Source organism: Entelurus aequoreus, linkage group LG02, assembly GCF_033978785.1.
Source record: "Entelurus aequoreus isolate RoL-2023_Sb linkage group LG02, RoL_Eaeq_v1.1, whole genome shotgun sequence".
Taxonomy (NCBI): domain Eukaryota; kingdom Metazoa; phylum Chordata; class Actinopteri; order Syngnathiformes; family Syngnathidae; genus Entelurus; species Entelurus aequoreus.
Genome location: NC_084732.1, coordinates 84,666,176 through 84,683,675, shown reverse-complemented (window position 1 = coordinate 84,683,675; position 17,500 = coordinate 84,666,176). Strand labels below are relative to the sequence as shown.

General features: G+C 37.6%; 1 protein-coding gene across 1 annotated transcript in view; it reads left to right on the top strand.

Annotated features, from left to right (window-relative positions):
- acsf3 (acyl-CoA synthetase family member 3) overlaps positions 1–17,500 on the top strand; it is a 121,510-nt gene that overhangs the window by 103,511 nt on the left and 499 nt on the right. Inside the window, exons 8-11 of the mRNA XM_062033650.1 lie at positions 3,978–4,112; positions 5,477–5,588; positions 11,988–12,120; positions 17,340–17,500. The exon at positions 17,340–17,500 is cut by the window's right edge and continues 499 nt beyond it. Coding sequence (XP_061889634.1) covers positions 3,978–4,112; positions 5,477–5,588; positions 11,988–12,120 — 380 coding nt within the window. The 3' untranslated portion in view covers positions 17,340–17,500. The remainder of the gene's footprint in view (positions 1–3,977; positions 4,113–5,476; positions 5,589–11,987; positions 12,121–17,339) is intronic.

Genomic DNA, 17,500 nt, shown 5'->3' with positions numbered 1-17,500 from the left:
TGTTACCGCAAACATATTTCAAGCCCCTTCCTGCTCCGCCACTGATAATTGTGTGAATGCCCAAGCATTCCCACATGTAGCATTCTAAACCAAAAAACAATGTATTTATTAATATCCTGCCGCAAAACTTTGGCGCGTTCCACAGCCTCAAATTTTTAAAAAAATATATCCTTGATTACCCAGAATTCCCAGTAATTTTTCCCATTTAAAATGAATGGGCCATTTTTCAAACTTGCACAATTTTCACAATTCTCAACCGATTTGAACTGTTCCACCGTCCCCACACTCCACACACTATGGACATTCAAACTACCATTTTAGGATAAAAAAAAATTCCAGGAATTCCCAGAATTCACGGTTTTCTCAAGCCCTATTTTCACCTTTTCCTGGAAAGTTTTGACAGTCTACAATTTTCAACTATTTTTGACCAAAAAAAATTCTTAATTGGGTCAACAAAACTACCATTTTTCTTCTCGTACAAATTCCCGGTTGTCCTGAAATCCTATGAATTCCGAAATACCCATTTATATTCAAACTGTTACTATGTCAACGATTTGAAAAATTCCAATACCAACCAATTCATATCATCTAGGATAAAAGCGTCAAACTCCAGGCCCGGGGGCCAGATATGGCCCACAAAACCTTTGAAATAATATGCATCAATGAAGTACTTTACAAAATGTATTAGTTATTTCCATTTTGCAATATCTAAAAATTTAATATCTAATAATGCAACAAATATAATATCATATATTTCAAACTTTTTTGTTAAAATAAAAATAATAATGACAAATATGTGCTTGACTTACGATTTGAAAGCAAGTTTTCCATCCAACTGTACACTGTAAAAATAACAACACTGTAGAATATACAGTAAATAACTGGCAGCTCAGTTGCTATGATACAAAAACTATAGTATCCTTTTTCCATTTACAGTAATATGCTGTAAAAAAAAACAGACATTTTACTTTATTTTATATATATATATATATATATATATATATATATATATATATATATATACAGGTAAAAGCCAGTAAATTAGAATATTTTGAAAAACTTGATTTATTTCAGTAACTGCATCCAAAAGGTGTAACTTGTACATTATATTTATTCATTGCACACAGACTGATGCATTCAAATGTTTATTTCATTTAATTTTGATGATTTGAAGTGGCAACAAATGAAAATCCAAAATTCCGTGTGTCACAAAATTAGAATATTACTTAAGGCTAATACAAAAAAGGGATTTTTAGAAATGTTGGCCAACTGAAAAGTATGAAAATGAAAATATGAGCATGTACAATACTCAATACTTGGTTGGAGCTCCTTTTGCCTCAATTACTGCGTTAATGCGGCGTGGCATGGAGTCGATGAGTTTCTGGCACTGCTCAGGTGTTATGAGAGCCCAGGTTGCTCTGATAGTGGCCTTCAACTCTTCTGCGTTTTTGGCTCTGGCATTCTGCATCTTCCTTTTCACAATACCCCACAGATTTTCTATGGGGCTAAGGTCAGGGGAGTTGGCGGGCCAATTTAGAACAGAAATACCATGGTCCGTAAACCAGGCACGGGTAGATTTTGCGCTGTGTGCAGGCGCCAAGTCCTGTTGGAACTTGAAATCTCCATCTCCATAGAGCAGGTCAGCAGCAGGAAGCATGAAGTGCTCTAAAACTTGCTGGTAGACGGCTGCGTTGACCCTGGATCTCAGGAAACAGAGTGGACCGACACCAGCAGATGACATGGCACCCCAAACCATCACTGATGGTGGAAACTTTACACTAGACTTCAGGCAACGTGGATCCTGTGCCTCTCCTGTCTTCCTCCAGACTCTGGGACCTCGATTTCCAAAGGAAATGCAAAATTTGCTTTCGTCAGAAAACATGACTTTGGACAACTCAGCAGCAGTCCAGCTCTTTTTTCCAGGGTCAACGCAGCCGTCTACCAGCAAGTTTTAGAGCACTTCATGCTTCCTGCTGCTGACCTGCTCTATGGAGATGGAGATTTCAAGTTCCAACAGGACTTGGCGCCTGCACACAGCGCAAAATCTACCCGTGCCTGGTTTACGGACCATGGTATTTCTGTTCTAAATTGGCCCGCCAACTCCCCTGACCTTAGCCCCATAGAAAATCTGTGGGGTATTGTGAAAAGGAAGATGCAGAATGCCAGACCCAAAAACGCAGAAGAGTTGAAGGCCACTATCAGAGCAACCTGGGCTCTCATAACACCTGAGCAGTGCCAGAAACTCATCGACTCCATGCCACGCCGCATTAACGCAGTAATTGAGGCAAAAGGAGCTCCAACCAAGTATTGAGTATTGTACATGCTCATATTTTTCATTTTAATACTTTTCAGTTGGCCAACATTTCTAAAAATCCCTTTTTTGTATTAGCCTTAAGTAATATTCTAATTTTGTGACACACGGAATTTTGGATTTTCATTTGTTGCCACTTCAAATCATCAAAATTAAATGAAATAAACATTTGAATGCATCAGTCTGTGTGCAATGAATAAATATAATGTACAAGTTACACCTTTTGAATGCAATTACTGAAATAAATCAAGTTTTTCAAAATATTCTAATTTACTGGCTTTTACCTGTATATATATATATATATATATATATATATATATATATATATATATATATATATATATATATATATATATATATATATATACATACATATATATATATATATATATATATATACATACATACTGTATATACACATATATATATATATATACATATATATATGTATATATATATATATATATATATTTATACATATATATATACATACATACATACATACATACATACATACTGTATATACACACATATATATATATGTATACATATATATATATATATATATATATATATATATATAATATATATATATATATATATATATATATATATATATATATATATATATATATATATATATATATACATATATATATATACCGTATTTTCCGGAGTATAAGTCGCACCGGCCGAAAATGCATAATAAAGAAGGAAAAAAACATATATAAGTCGCACTGGAGTATAAGTCACATTTTTTGGGGAAATTTATTTAATAAAACCCAACACCAAGAATAGACATTTGAAAGGCAATTTAAAATAAATAAAGAATAGTGAACAACAGGCTGAATAAGTGTACGTTATATGAGACATAAATAACCAACTGAGAACGTGCCTGGTATGTTAACGTAACATATTATGGTAAGAGTCATTCAAATAACTATAACATATAGAACATGCTATACGTTTACCAAACAATCTGTCACTCCTAATCGCTAAATCCCATGAAATCTTATACGTCTAGTCTCTTACGTGAATGAGATCAATAATATTATTTGATATTTTACGGTAATGTGTTAATCATTTCACACATAGGTTGCTCCTGAGTATAAGCCGCACCCCCGGCCAAACTATGAAAAAAACTGCAACTTATAGTCCGAAAAATACGGTATATATATATATATAAGCATTTCAGTTCCGCTCACGCGTATCGGCGGCATTCACATGCAATTCCGACCGGAATTGCAAATTCTAGTAATATATCAAATTTCCCTAAATGTTCACTGTCCCCAGTGGCGTGCAGCTTTAGTGCTGGTCTTGTAAGGCAGTCATCCTGGGTTTAATCCGAGTTGTTTCAGGAAGGTTTGCAAATTTATGTTTTGACTTATTATTTTGCACACACACAAAACAATTTACAATTTATTTCCTATAAAATGGTTTCAGTACAAAACATGCATCAAATGTATAAAGTATAAAAAATGTTTAACAAAAATAATTAAGTGTAAATAAATTTATATTTTTAAAGCAGGGGGTTCATTGAAAAATAAAATTAAATGTGAGTAAAATATTTTTAATTTAGCTGGATTTTTCAATGTATTTTTGTTGTTAGAATATTGCGTAATCTTCTTGAATAGTCCTGCACATAATTAATTTGTCTGACATTCAGGAGACACCGCAGTATTTCGGGACGGGGTGTATTGGATCATGGGCCGTACCAGCGTTGACATCATCAAGAGTGGTGGCTACAAGATCAGCGCCCTCGAGGTGGAGCGCCACCTGCTGGCTCATCCAGACATCACAGGTGAAAATGTCTTTAAATGTTAATAATACTAATGGCCTGATCTGCTAATATCCAAAGTGCTAAGTAGTGTGTGCAAACTATAAAATTGTGTGTATTATTAGTGGGCGCGTTGAGGATGATCTACTAAGACTGCGTGTACACCAAGCTTTTGCACCAAGTGCAAAAGTGTTGCAAACCACCCGATTCAAAGGAGGATTTTGCTTTTATTACCGGCTGTCACCATGGAGACACTCATTTCCCTCCACATATATGTTTTCATTTGCGCCAACCTGTAGTGTTTGGTTATTTTGTTGAATCTTTACCTGCTGTTCTTAGCTATATTGAAGCGCAATTTCGACAACAGAAGCATTTTTAGCACGCCGAAGATGCGCTCTGGGAGGCGTCGCAGTTTTGCGATGGTGCGTCTGGAATGGGGAAAAACATTTTCAAATAGGTTTGCAAATGAATGCTTTGAATATGTTATTTTGCACTTATAAAACAATTCTTCTCAAAAAAAGAGGAGAAATATAATCTTAGAGAAAAATGTAATTTAAAACATTTGTATGCACGTACAACACTTAAGACCTTCAGTATATCTGTATGTGGAATTAAATTATGGAATGGATTAAGCAAAGCAATCAAACAATGTACTAATATGATCCACTTCAAGAAACTCTTCAAACTAAAGTGTTTACAAAGTACAAAGAAGAAGAACCATGATAAACATTCAGAATTTATTTCATCCATCCATTCATTCATTCATCTCATCATATGAAATGTAACTTCTTCACCGAGTGTTATTTATTTATTTATTTTTATCGTGATTACTTATGCAATATATTGTGAATAAATTGAGAACAGGAAGTGAACAAACATTTTAGCAACTGTTATGTAAAAGAAAAGGGGTAGGATTAAATGAGCTCTGCTTCTTCCTACTCCTTTTCGAACATGTTGAAAAGAGAAACTGGAAATTGTGATGTGTCATGTTGTATGCATGCATGTTCCAAATAAACTCAAACTCAAACTCAAACTTTATTGAACAATTTATTTCCCAATATTTTTCCCTAAAACAACATGCATCAATTTAAATTCAAGTTTGATTTAAAAAGTATAAAAATAATTTCACATTAATAATAAAAAAAGGTGTGATTTTTTTTTTTTTTTTTTGTAATAAAATTACGCTTACCGCCCCATTTTAGCCAGTTTTTTTTTGTTATTAAACATTATATTTCCTATGTCGAAATAAAAAATTAAATTAAAAAAGGCCAGCAGAAAATAATCCTCTGCACACGAGCGCAGTAGAGCAGCTTTGCAAGTGTGCGCGTTTTCTCAGTGGATCAGGCCTTATTTGTCGCTGACGGTCTGTTATTGTGTCATGTTTACAGATGTCGCCGTGATCGGGGCGCCAGACGCGACTTGGGGTCAAAAGGTCACTGCTGTGGTTCAACTGAAAGAAGGCCAAAGTCTCACCTTGCCTGACTTGAAATCCTGGGGAAGGTATTTTACCTAACGGATTTTCCGGACCATAGGGCGCACCGAATTATACGGCGCATAAAAAGAGTGATTTTTTTTTTTTTAAATTTCTAAATGTAAAACACTTCCTTGTGGTCTACATAACATGTAATGGTGGTTCTTTGGTCGAAATTCCGGAAATGTGTCCCTTAAACGTCCGACAGGAACTCTCTAATAACTAAAGTTCCTTGGGTGAATAATGTAAACTCACTACACCGGTATGTTTTAGCGCTTTCATGGCGAGTTTACTGACAGATATAAGTAAGAACTTTACGTTACTTTATATTAGAAATGGCAACAGCGGAGGATGAATGTCCCATAACTGTCAGGACGTGGGGTTTTTCGCAGCTTACTGCGAGATTTGTTCTCCCGGGATGCAATCGGACTATACCGGATAAGGCTTGAAGGTAGGAACATTATTTAATCTTGACTTTCAAAGAGGGACAAACAAACGGCGTACAAGGTGAAGGCACAACTTAGCGAAGGAAACAAAAACTAACGCTTAGCGTGAACTATGGACATGAAACAAAACTTGCTAACTTTGGCATGAATAAACAAAACTTACTTGGCAAGGCAAGGAACGAACAGTATGAACAAAGCAAACGCATGAATACAAGCATGAAACTATCAGCATAAACTATGGCATGAAACAAGTCAGAACAGAGCAATGTCGCCAGACCAACTAACTGGCAACCACAGGCTTAAATAATAATCTCATGATTAGCGACAGGTGTGATCCGAACAAATGAGGCAGGTGAAACTATTGAGTCGCCATGGTGACAAAACAAACAAGGAAGCGCAAACAGGAACTATTGGAGTCCAAAACTAACAGAACATAACTAAACAAAACATGATCCGGACCACGGATCATGACAATAACAAGAAGATAGAGAAAAAGAAGAAGCTTAATCGACTACGGTGTCATCACGGCGTACAAAGGCGGATGCATGCAAATTTTCAGGATTTATGCAGATCTCAAATACAGATCAGCAGGTACCAGAAGGTAACAAAAGTTTCTTTTGCATAATATTGCGAAACAAAACGCCAGATATGTCTTACCTTATACACACACCATAATAATACTCCTATGTTGAAGCACAGTACAATCCATCAAGCGGTGCAGCTTCATAGCTTGCCAAAGTCGTACTAAAACATTTTGATAGATTTTTGAGCGCCGTGTGTAATGTTCTATATTTTCAATGGAACATATAAAATGTTGGTGTTGTTTACTTGCGTCATATTGCAGTTATAGTGCAGCCTACACTTATCGCTTATGTTTGACTGCCATCTCCTGGTCACACTTATCATTACACCATGTACCAAATAAAATAGCTTCGAGGTGGGTAAGCACATCCAAACTTATTCCCTTTCATTAGGCGCACCGGGTTATAAGGCGCACTGTCGAGTATTGAGGGAAAAAAATTATTTTAAGTGCGCCTTATTGTGTTATGATAGTCTGTTTAAGTTTTTCGAGTCACTTGTGTTTTCTGTTAGTTTTGGACTCCTTTAGTTCCTGTTTATGCACCTCTGAGTTTGTTACCATGGCCACGTATTAGTTTGTGTTCGGGACGCGCACCTGTTTATAATCAGAGACATTATTTAAGCCTGCCTTTGCCAGTCAGTCGGTCTGGCTTCTTTGTTTGCGTCACGCTACTGTTACGTAAGTTTTGCTTGTCTCCTAGCCCCTGCTAGTGATCTCTAGTCTGTGCTAAGTAGTAGCCTTAGCTGCGATCGGCACCTTGTTCCGTCTTTTTGTTTTCTGTTTTGTACCTCTTTGAGTGTTAATTTACGATTATATCATGTTCCTACCTGCAAGTCCTGTCTAGAGTCGTCCGTTTGCATCCTGGGAGAACAAACCTCGCAGTAAGCTGCACCCCCACCGTAACATATAGTCCGGAAAATATGGTAATTGTTTTACCCCATCATTCTGTAATACAGCAAAAACATGACACTCTGTAAATCCACATCTGAATACTTGGCCATCAGGTCCACAGGAGGTCCAAAGTGTGATAAAACGCGGAGTCTGTCTAGGGGGAAACGAGCTGGCAAAAGAGACGACAAAGGCTAACAAATGACGGGCTTTGTCTTTGTGGCTAATTGGCCTTTTTCTTTCTAAATGTCAGCGGAGTGTATTTGAATCAGCGCATGGTGACTACCTCCGTGCAATGTACGGAAATCCTGACACATTTCTCATTTAATTACCTCTTACTCTGGTTTCCCTGATATTTCTCCTCCGTATCGCATCCATTTCATTCAGTTTGTGTGTGCGTGTGTGTCATAGATGTGGGGTCCATATTAAAGATTGACTGATATGTTTTTTTCAGGGTCGATACCGATTACCGATTACCAGTAGTCAATGAGGCCGATGACCAATATTTAGAGCCTATACTCATTTGCTGTAAAATATTTTGAACATGAATAGTAAAAGTCGGTAAACGGCTGGACAAGACTTTAATTTGTTTAATTTACAAATTTCCATCCATCCATTTGCTACCGCTTGTCCCTCTTGGGGTGCTGGAATTTGCATTTCAAAATATAGGAAATCTTCTGGGAAAATTGGTAAAAATCTCACAATAACTCGCCATCTACTCAATGTTATACAATTTTATACAAGTTTATGGATTTAATAAGGTTTCTTCGAGAGGAACCCTGAAATATTTTAAATAAAAACAATTCTGGGCTCTTTCATGTAGATCATAGCTGAGATACTTTTTAATAATTTCTTCCTGGATGTTACAGAAAGTATGAGAACTGCGAGCTGCTGCCTGCTCTTTTTTTCCTATATAATAAGTCTCCTATTCGTCATACATATCTGCTGCGTTGTTATTTGATGGAATGACGGAACATGAAACTCGTGGCGCTCCTTTAATGAGCCAACGCGCCGAGTGTTGCGGACGCAGGCTTGTCGAGGGACTCGATTTGTATGGCAGCGAAGACAAACAAAACGGGACAAAGAAGACGCCAGGAAGGAAGGACAAAAACTGGATGTTTTGACAGGTAAACAGAGGAAATGTATTATAGGCGACAAGCACTAGAGGAAGGAGAGAAAGGAGGGGATATTAGATATCAGATATCAAGACATTCTTGGGGAGAATTATCAACAATGATAAAATTACTTTTTTCCTACACTTTAAACCCGGCTTATAAAACGGCGCGGCTAATTGATGGATTTTTCTTTGCTGACGACCATAATGAAAATAGTTTTCATTGAATACATGCAAAGACTATGAAATGGTGTGTTATTATTTGTCCTACGACGCCCCCTTTTGGACGAGTTCCCTCACTGCACGTGCTGCTGGGTGAATGCCTACAGTAATTCCTTTTTAAAACTTTGGACCGGAAGTACAAGTGCAGTTCCATCTTCTAATCGTCCATAGCGTTTCTACTCATATGGGTTCTTCATTCATCACTCCAAGCAACGTTTACAAGTTTTACAGTATAACTAAAACTATTCATACTTACTAAACGGACCCATGTGTGATGTCTGTAGGTGTGTTTTCGTGCATATTTGCACGTGCTATCGTCATGTAACGAAACTAGCGTCGTTAGCATGAGCTAGTATGCTAACACGTTTACGAGTGTCTGTGTAAGTGTTATTAACTTACAACGGCATTCTTTTTGTATTGTTTCAGTGTCAATTTTGGAGTGCGGGTTGAATACCTGTGCACTCTATAGTCCGAAATATACGCATATTTCTATTGCTACATTTTATTTTTTTTAATAATTGGGCTACAGCAAAAATGTTACTTGTTTCACACAGGGCAAAAGGCACGGTTCTTAAGCAGTGGTTATTTCTATCTACTTCAGTAATTACCTTAAATATGGGACTATTACTTGCTACTTTTTTTTTACACTTTGAACTCTGCGGCTTATAAGACGGTGTGGCTAATTTTGGGATTTTTCTTCGCTGACGGCCATAATAAAAAGTTTTCCCCCAAAAAAACAAGCAAATACAATTAGGTTTTTTGTCCTATGGCGCCATCTTTTGGACGAGTTTGCTTGCTGTAGGTGCTGCATTGTCCCGCCATTCACCGGTATTGCTATTTTTTTTAATTTATTTGTTTTTTTGTTTTTTCTTTAAAGGCCTGCTGAAATGAGATTTTCTTATTTAAACGGGGATAGCAGATCCATTCTATATGTCATACTTGATCATTTCGCGATATTGCCATATTTTTGCTGAAAGGATTTAGTATAGAACAACGACGATAAAGTTTGCAACTTTTGGTCGCTGATAAAGAAAGCCTTGCCTATACCGAAAGTAGCGTGACGTCACTGGAGGAAGGACTCCTCACATTTTCCCAATCTTTTACAATGCAGCGAGAGAGATTCAGACCGAGAAAGCGACGATTACCCCATTAATTTGAGCGAGGATGATAGATTTGTGGATGAGGAAAGTGAGAGTGAAGGACTACAGTGCAGTGCAGGACGTATCTTTTTTCGCTCTGACCGTAACTTAGGTACAAGCTGGCTCATTGGATTCCACACTTTCTCCTTTTTCTATTGTGGATCACGGATTTGTATTTTAAACCACCTCGGATACTATATCCTCTTGAAAATGAGAGTCGAGAACGCGAAATGGACATTCACAGTGACTTTTATCTCCACGACAATACATCGGCGAAGCTCTTTAGCTACTGAGCTAACGTGATAGCATCGGGCTCAAATGCAGATAGAAACAAAAGAAATAAACCCCTGACTGGAAGGATAGACAGAAGATCAACAATACTATTAAACCATGGACATGTAAATACACGATTAATAATTCCCAGCTTGGCGAAGCTTAACAATGCTGTTGCTAACGACGCCATTGAAGCTAACTTAGCAACGGGACCTCACAGAGCTATGATAAAAACAATTGCGCTCCACCTACGCCAGCCAGCCCTCATCTGCTCATCAACACCCGTGCTCACCTGTGTTCCAGCGATCGACGGAAGGACGAAGGACTTCACCCGATCATCCGTGCGGTCGGCGGCTAGCGCGTCTGCTATCCAAGTCAAAGTCCTCCTGGTTCTGTTGCTGCAGCCAGCCGCTAATACACCGATCCCACCTAAAGCTTTCTTCTTTGCAGTCTTCATTGTTCATTAAACAAATTGCAAAAGATTCACCAACACAGATGTCCAGAATACTGTGGAATTTTGCGATGAAAACCGAGCTTTTTGTATTGGATACAATGTGTCCGAATACTTCCGTTTCAACGATTGACGTCACGCGCATACGTCATCATACATAGACGTTTTCAACCGGAAGTTTAGCGGGAAATTTAAAATTGCATTTTATAAGTTAACCCGGCCGTATTGGCATGTGTTGCAATGTTGAGATTTCATCATTGATATATAAACTATCAGACTGCGTGGTCGGTAGTAGTGGGTTTCAGTAGGCCTTTAAATCAACAAAAAAAATCCTGACTTTGGAGCAATGTTCACGGACTCCAGTATTTGGCTCTCTATTAGATGCAATGGTTTTCCGTACTGGGACCATGATTTCGGTCCTAACTTGTTCACCGGCCCTCATATGGAAGGTACTTTTCCTTGTTGATGTCTCAAGAAGGGTAGAAATACAGGAACACACACACATCCTTCAGCCAGGGGTGCAGCCAGGGGATGGGCAGCACCATCACAGCGGCCACTGGCCACAGCCTCGCAGGGAAAGAGAAGGAGATAAAATGAGACATAAACAAGTAGATGGATGCTCACTCTTCAGTGCCCTGGCTGCAGCTGTCAGTCCGAATCTCGATCACACGTGCCCCGCCATCCACACACACACACACACACACACACACACACACACTGCCCCAGAGAAGTTGGCGACACAAGCGAGCGCCATTACAGACGTGCAGGCATGCGCGTGCACTCGGTGGCACTTTGCTCAGACATGTGCTGAGAGCGCTGTGAGTCATTGTGTTCACTCGCAGCGCAGCAACTCTCAGCACACGCACACAAAGTAGGTTAACAGATAATAAAAAAAGCTGCAGGCTGCAACCTCACTCGACTCAATATGGGGAAATAAAACACTTTTAATTCGCCGAGCCGGCAATTCTGCCTTTGACTTTTATTATTATTTTGTTGTTTTTGTTTAGTTGCTTTTAATCGCGCGGCGATTAAATTGTTTTGTTGGGAGGGACTCGTCTGTGTCTGGAAGGTACATTCGGGATATTAAGGAGGCGAGCCGCAGCGAGGGATGAAGGACGTCCCTTATCTCGACTACTCCGCCACAGGCCTCGCCTTTGTTGTGCAATTGTTTTCTCGCTCTTGTTTTCTTTGTCGCCGCCTACGCACAGTCGTCGGGGTTGTGCCTTCTGAAGGGACACGTGTGTATCTCGTCTGTGCAGGAGACGGGTCTTGAGTGCGTTATAACGCCCCGTGCGTGTTGGCGATGTCGTTGCAGGGAGCACATGGCGCCCTACGCCGTCCCCGCGGACCTGCTGCTGGTGGACGAGATACCGAGGAACCAAATGGGCAAGGTCAACAAGAAGGACCTCCTGAGACACTTCTTCCCCACTGCAAAAAGGGAAATCTAAGTAAGATGAAATATCTCAAATAAGGGGGATATTTGCTTATTTTCTGTCTGATAAGATAATTCTTCTCACTAAGCAGATTTTATGTTAGTGTTTTACTTGTTTTAAGTGTTTTGGTCCTAAATGATCTCAGTAAGATATTACAGCTTGTTGCTGAGATTTGATGACCAATATTGAGTAAAACATGCTTGAAACTAGAATATCAAGTGTTGCAAAGCCGCGTCATCAACACTCACAAGTATAAAAGTACTTTTTCAAAGTAATAATTTCTTATTTCAAGAATGAACAAGAAAAATCATGACTTTGACACAATTTTGTCTGATAATTAAACCGGATGGACTTTGCTGTTTTATTTTCAATGAAACAAGAGAAAATACGTACTCATATAGTAGTACAGTTGGCACAGTACAGTAAACTGACAGTTAATATTTAAACATTTGACATGTGACATTTCTAACAATTTTGAACAGAAATAGTTCATGCACATTCAGATGAATTCTTCAAAATTACAATTAAAACATTTCTGGCCGGGGGCCGGGCTGTAAATATATATATATATGTGTATATATATATATATATATATATATATATATATATATATATATATATATATATATATATATATATATATATATATATATATATATATATATATATATATATATATATATATATATATTAGGGGTGTGGGAAAAAATCGATTCGAATTCGAATCACGATTCTCACATTGTGCGATTCAGAATCGATTCCTCATTTTTTAAAAATTTATTTTTATTTTTTTTATTTTAAAAAAAATGTTTTTATTTATATATATATTTAGATATATTTTTTTATTATTAATCAATTCAACAAAACAATACACAGCAATAGTGTGTTGTTACCGCGCTGGGAGGACGTTAATGAAAGTTTCATTAACGTCCTCCCAGCGCGGTAACAACACACAACAACAGCAGTCACGTTTAGTCTACCGTAAAGCAGTTCGTCTGCCGTAAACAGCAATGTTGTGACACTCTTAAACAGGACAATACTGCCATCTACTGGATAGCCTCCAGAACACTGAAATTCAAGTATTTCTTTTATTTATATGTATAATTAAAAAAAACAAATATATATATATATATATACATATATATATATATATATATATATATATATATATATATATATATATATATATATATATATATATATATATATATAGCTAGAATTCGCTGAAAGTCAAGTATTTCATACATATATATATACATATATATATGTATATGTATATATATATATATATATATATATATATATATGAAATACTTGAGTTGGTGAATTGTAGCTTAAATATATTCCCCTCTTAATTACGCCCCCGCCCCAACCACGTCCCCGACCCGCCCCCGACCACGCCCCGCCCCCACCTCCCGATATCGGAGGTCTCAAGGTTGGCAAGTATGGCAATACCATAACAATGCCAATGGAAATGGTGCTTTACAGAGAGTAAATGGGACAATGAAAAAGGAGGATTACCTCCAAATTCTTCAGGACAACCTAAAATCATCAGCCCGGAGGTTGGGTCTTGGGCGCAGTTGGGTGTTCCAACAGGACAATGACCCCAAACACACGTCAAAAGACGTAAAGGAAAGAGGTAAAGGAATGGCTAAATCAGGCTAGAATTAAGGTTTTAGAATGGCCTTCCCAAAGTCCTGACTTAAACGTGTGGACAATGCTGAAGAAACAAGTCCATGTCAGCAAACCAACAAATTTAGCTGAACTGCACCTGTCAAACATTCAACCAGAAGCTTGTGGATGACTACCAAAAGCACCTTATTGCAGTGAAACTTGCCAAGGGACATGTAACCAAATATTAACATTGCTGTATGTATACTTTTGACCCAGCAGATTTGTTCACATTTTCAGTAGACCCATAATAAATTCATAAAAGAACCAAACTTCATGAATGTTTTTTGTGACCAACAAGTATGTGCTCCAATTGTTGTAGAAATTATTGGAAACTCAAGACAGCCATGACATTATGTGTATGTAAACTTTTGACCACGACTGTATATATACACATGTATGTATGTATGTATGTATGTATGTATGTATATATACGTATGTGTATATGTACACGCACATCCATAACAGGTAATATTTACGTATTTTGCCAATTTTGAGCATAGAGCGGCGCTTTAATGACACATTCACTTTTCCCTTCAACAACACTACTAATCATGCAGACTTAATGAGAGACTATAAGGAATGCTTTGGGACAAATGATGATCCAGAACCTTACATTTTTGAGCCTGAATATAAGGAGGATGACTTGCAAGTTTTCGAAGCTGTGTGCTCAACAAATCCAGCTTTAGAAAATGCTTTGTAAATACATACAGGAGCGGTTGACGATACCTTCAATATACGTCACATGCACACACTGATAGCAGAAGCTGCCGTGCAAGGCGCTAAACACTACGCATCAGGAGCACGGTGGGTGAAGTGTCTTGCCCAAGGACACAACGGCCTTGACTAGAATGGCGGTAGCTGGAATCGAACCAGGAACCCTCAAGTTGCTGGCACGACACCCACGCTTTAGTGAAACATTAAGTAGCAGTATTTGTAAGTGCTAAATAAGACATACAAACTACAAACATCATAAAACAATCATGTACTGTACAATGTCTGCTCTCACTGGAATGCCAACTGATGGGATGTTTATATCTTCCCGTATAGATGAAGAATTAATCATTTTTCTCGGTATTTTCGGGTCTAAGTTGAACGATCCAAGTTAAGTTTGTGTGTGTGTGTGTGTGTGTGTGTGTGTGTGTGTGTGTGTGTGTGTGTGTGTGTGTGTGTGTGTGTGTGTGTGTGTGTGTGTGTGTGTGTGTGTGTTTGTGTGTGTGTCTACCCTTCTTGAGACATCAGCAAGGAAAAGTACCTTCCATATGAGGACCGGTAAACAAGTTAGGACATAAATCATGGTCCCAATATTGCATCTAATAGAGAATGTCTCACTTGCACCCCTGGTGGTGAAATCTATCAAAATGAGGGTGGTCCCAAAAAGGAGGGATTTTTCAAATTGACTGTGTGTCGGTTTTAAAAGTGCTCCCCCTCTGGTCAACATATGAAATAACAAGTGTGTGTAAGAAATTGAAATGCGCCCCCAAAATTAGTTTGAAAAAAAACATAAATATGTATATAGAGACATACTGTAATAACTTGGAGTAAATAATGAAGATTAAAAACCAATTACAAACAAAAAGTTTTTAAAAAAAATAATTAACTAAAAGCAGTCAATGTGTTGACTTTTTTCTTATAAAATTGGGAAAATGTTCTCATATTCTTTCTCATATATATTCTCGTAAAATTATTACTTAATTATTATTTTTATGTAAAACTGTTACTTTTTAATGCAAAATGGTGACATTTGTCATATAAAATTCTTACTTTTATAAAAAAAAATTGTTATTCTTGTAAAATAGTGACATTTTTGAGTAAAATGATGACTTTTGTAATAATTTTGCCAAGTAAAAATTCTCATTATTATTATAATATTGCCAAAAAAAAATTGTTTTCTTATAAAATTGTGACTTTTTTCAAGTAAAATTAGGACTCTTTTCATTAAATTGCCCACATTTTAAGCTTTTAAGTAAACTTCCAACTTTTATCATAATATTGCACAAATGTACAGTTTTTCTTGTCAAATTTTGACTTGCGTTGAGTAAAATGACGACTTTTATTATAACACTGACAAAATTCAAAGTTTTTCTTGTGAAATTGTGGCTTTTATTCTTGTGAAATTCCAACTATTTTTTCACTACAAGCTTTTTTATATTTGCATAGTATGTGTATATTATTAATGTTGTGAATACACATCTTTATATATCTAGAAAGGGTGGTCCTAAAGAGGTAGGCATTTTTCGGAGGTCTCAAGAAGGTAAGAAATACAAGTGTGTGTGTGTGTGTGTGTGTGTGTGTGTGTGTGTGTGTGTGTGTGTGTGTGTGTGTGTGTGTGTGTGTGTGTGTGTGTGTGTGTGTGTGTGTGTGTGTGTGTGTGTGTGTGTGTGTGTGTGTGTGTGTGTGTGTGTGTGTGAGCACTTGTCTCACCGTCCTTGTGTGGACATACACTTGATAAACCACCCTTTCTGTGAGGATCTTTTGACTTGTGAGGACATTTGCCTGGTCCTCACAACTACAGAAGTAAAATACTTTTTTTACTTTGTGTGTTTTGCATTCTGAAGTGAGGTTGCAACTAGGGATGTCCGATAAATGTTTTAAAATGTAATATCGGAAATTATTGGTATCGTTTTTTTTATTATCGGTATCGTTTTGTTTTTTTTTGTTTGTTTTTTTCGTATTTTTTAATTTTTATTAAATTAACATAAAAAAACACAAGATACACTTACTCGTCCACCAACCCAAAAAAAACTCCTTCCCCCATTTACACTCATTCACACAAAAGAGTTGTTTCTTTCTGTTATTAATATTCTGGTTCCTACATTATATATCAATATATATCAATAAAGTCTGCAAGGGATACAGTCCGTAAGCACACATGATTGTGCGTGATGCTGGTCCACTAATAGTACTAACCTTTAACAGTTAATTTTACTCATTTTCATTCATTACTAGTTTCTATGTAACTGTTTTTATATTGTTTTACTTTCTTTATTATTCAAGAAAATGTTTTTAATTTATTTATCTTATTTTGTTAATTTTTTTAAAAAGTACCTTATCTTCACCATACCTGGTTGTCCAAATTAGGCATAATAATGTGTTAATTCCACGACTGTATATATCGGTTGATATCGGTATCGGTAATTAAAGAGTTGGACAATATCGGAATATCGGATATGGGCAAAAAGCCATTATCGGACATCCCTAGTTGCAACTCTTTACTCCCATCTAGGGCTAGATATATATTTTTTCATCATTCTAGCTATAGTGGAAAGGGGGGCCCTCACAACCTACTAACCAAACATGGGTCCACACAAAGTAGGCAAGACATGCATGTGTGTGTGTGTGTGTGTGTGTGTGTGTGTGTGTGTGTGTGTGTGTGTGTGTGTGTGTGTGTGTGTGTGTGTGTGTGTGTGTGTGTGTGTGTGTGTGTGTGTGTGTGTGTGTGTGTGTGTGTGTGTGTGTGTGTGTGTGTGGTTTCACAGGTGTGACAAGAGCCTGGAGGCAGATTCTTTAGCACCACAGCTGGATGCCCAACACTTCATCTCACTAACCCTCTCGCTCTGCAGGCTCTCCTCGCCTCTCAGCCTTCCTCATCTCAATTTCCCCAACACTCGGCCTCCTCCGTCTTCATCACCGCTCGCGTCAGATTGCGAGCGGGACCGACTCGACCGCTCGAGTCCCGCTTTGGAGTGAGCCCCGGCGCGCGCAGACAATAGGCGCAAAGCGA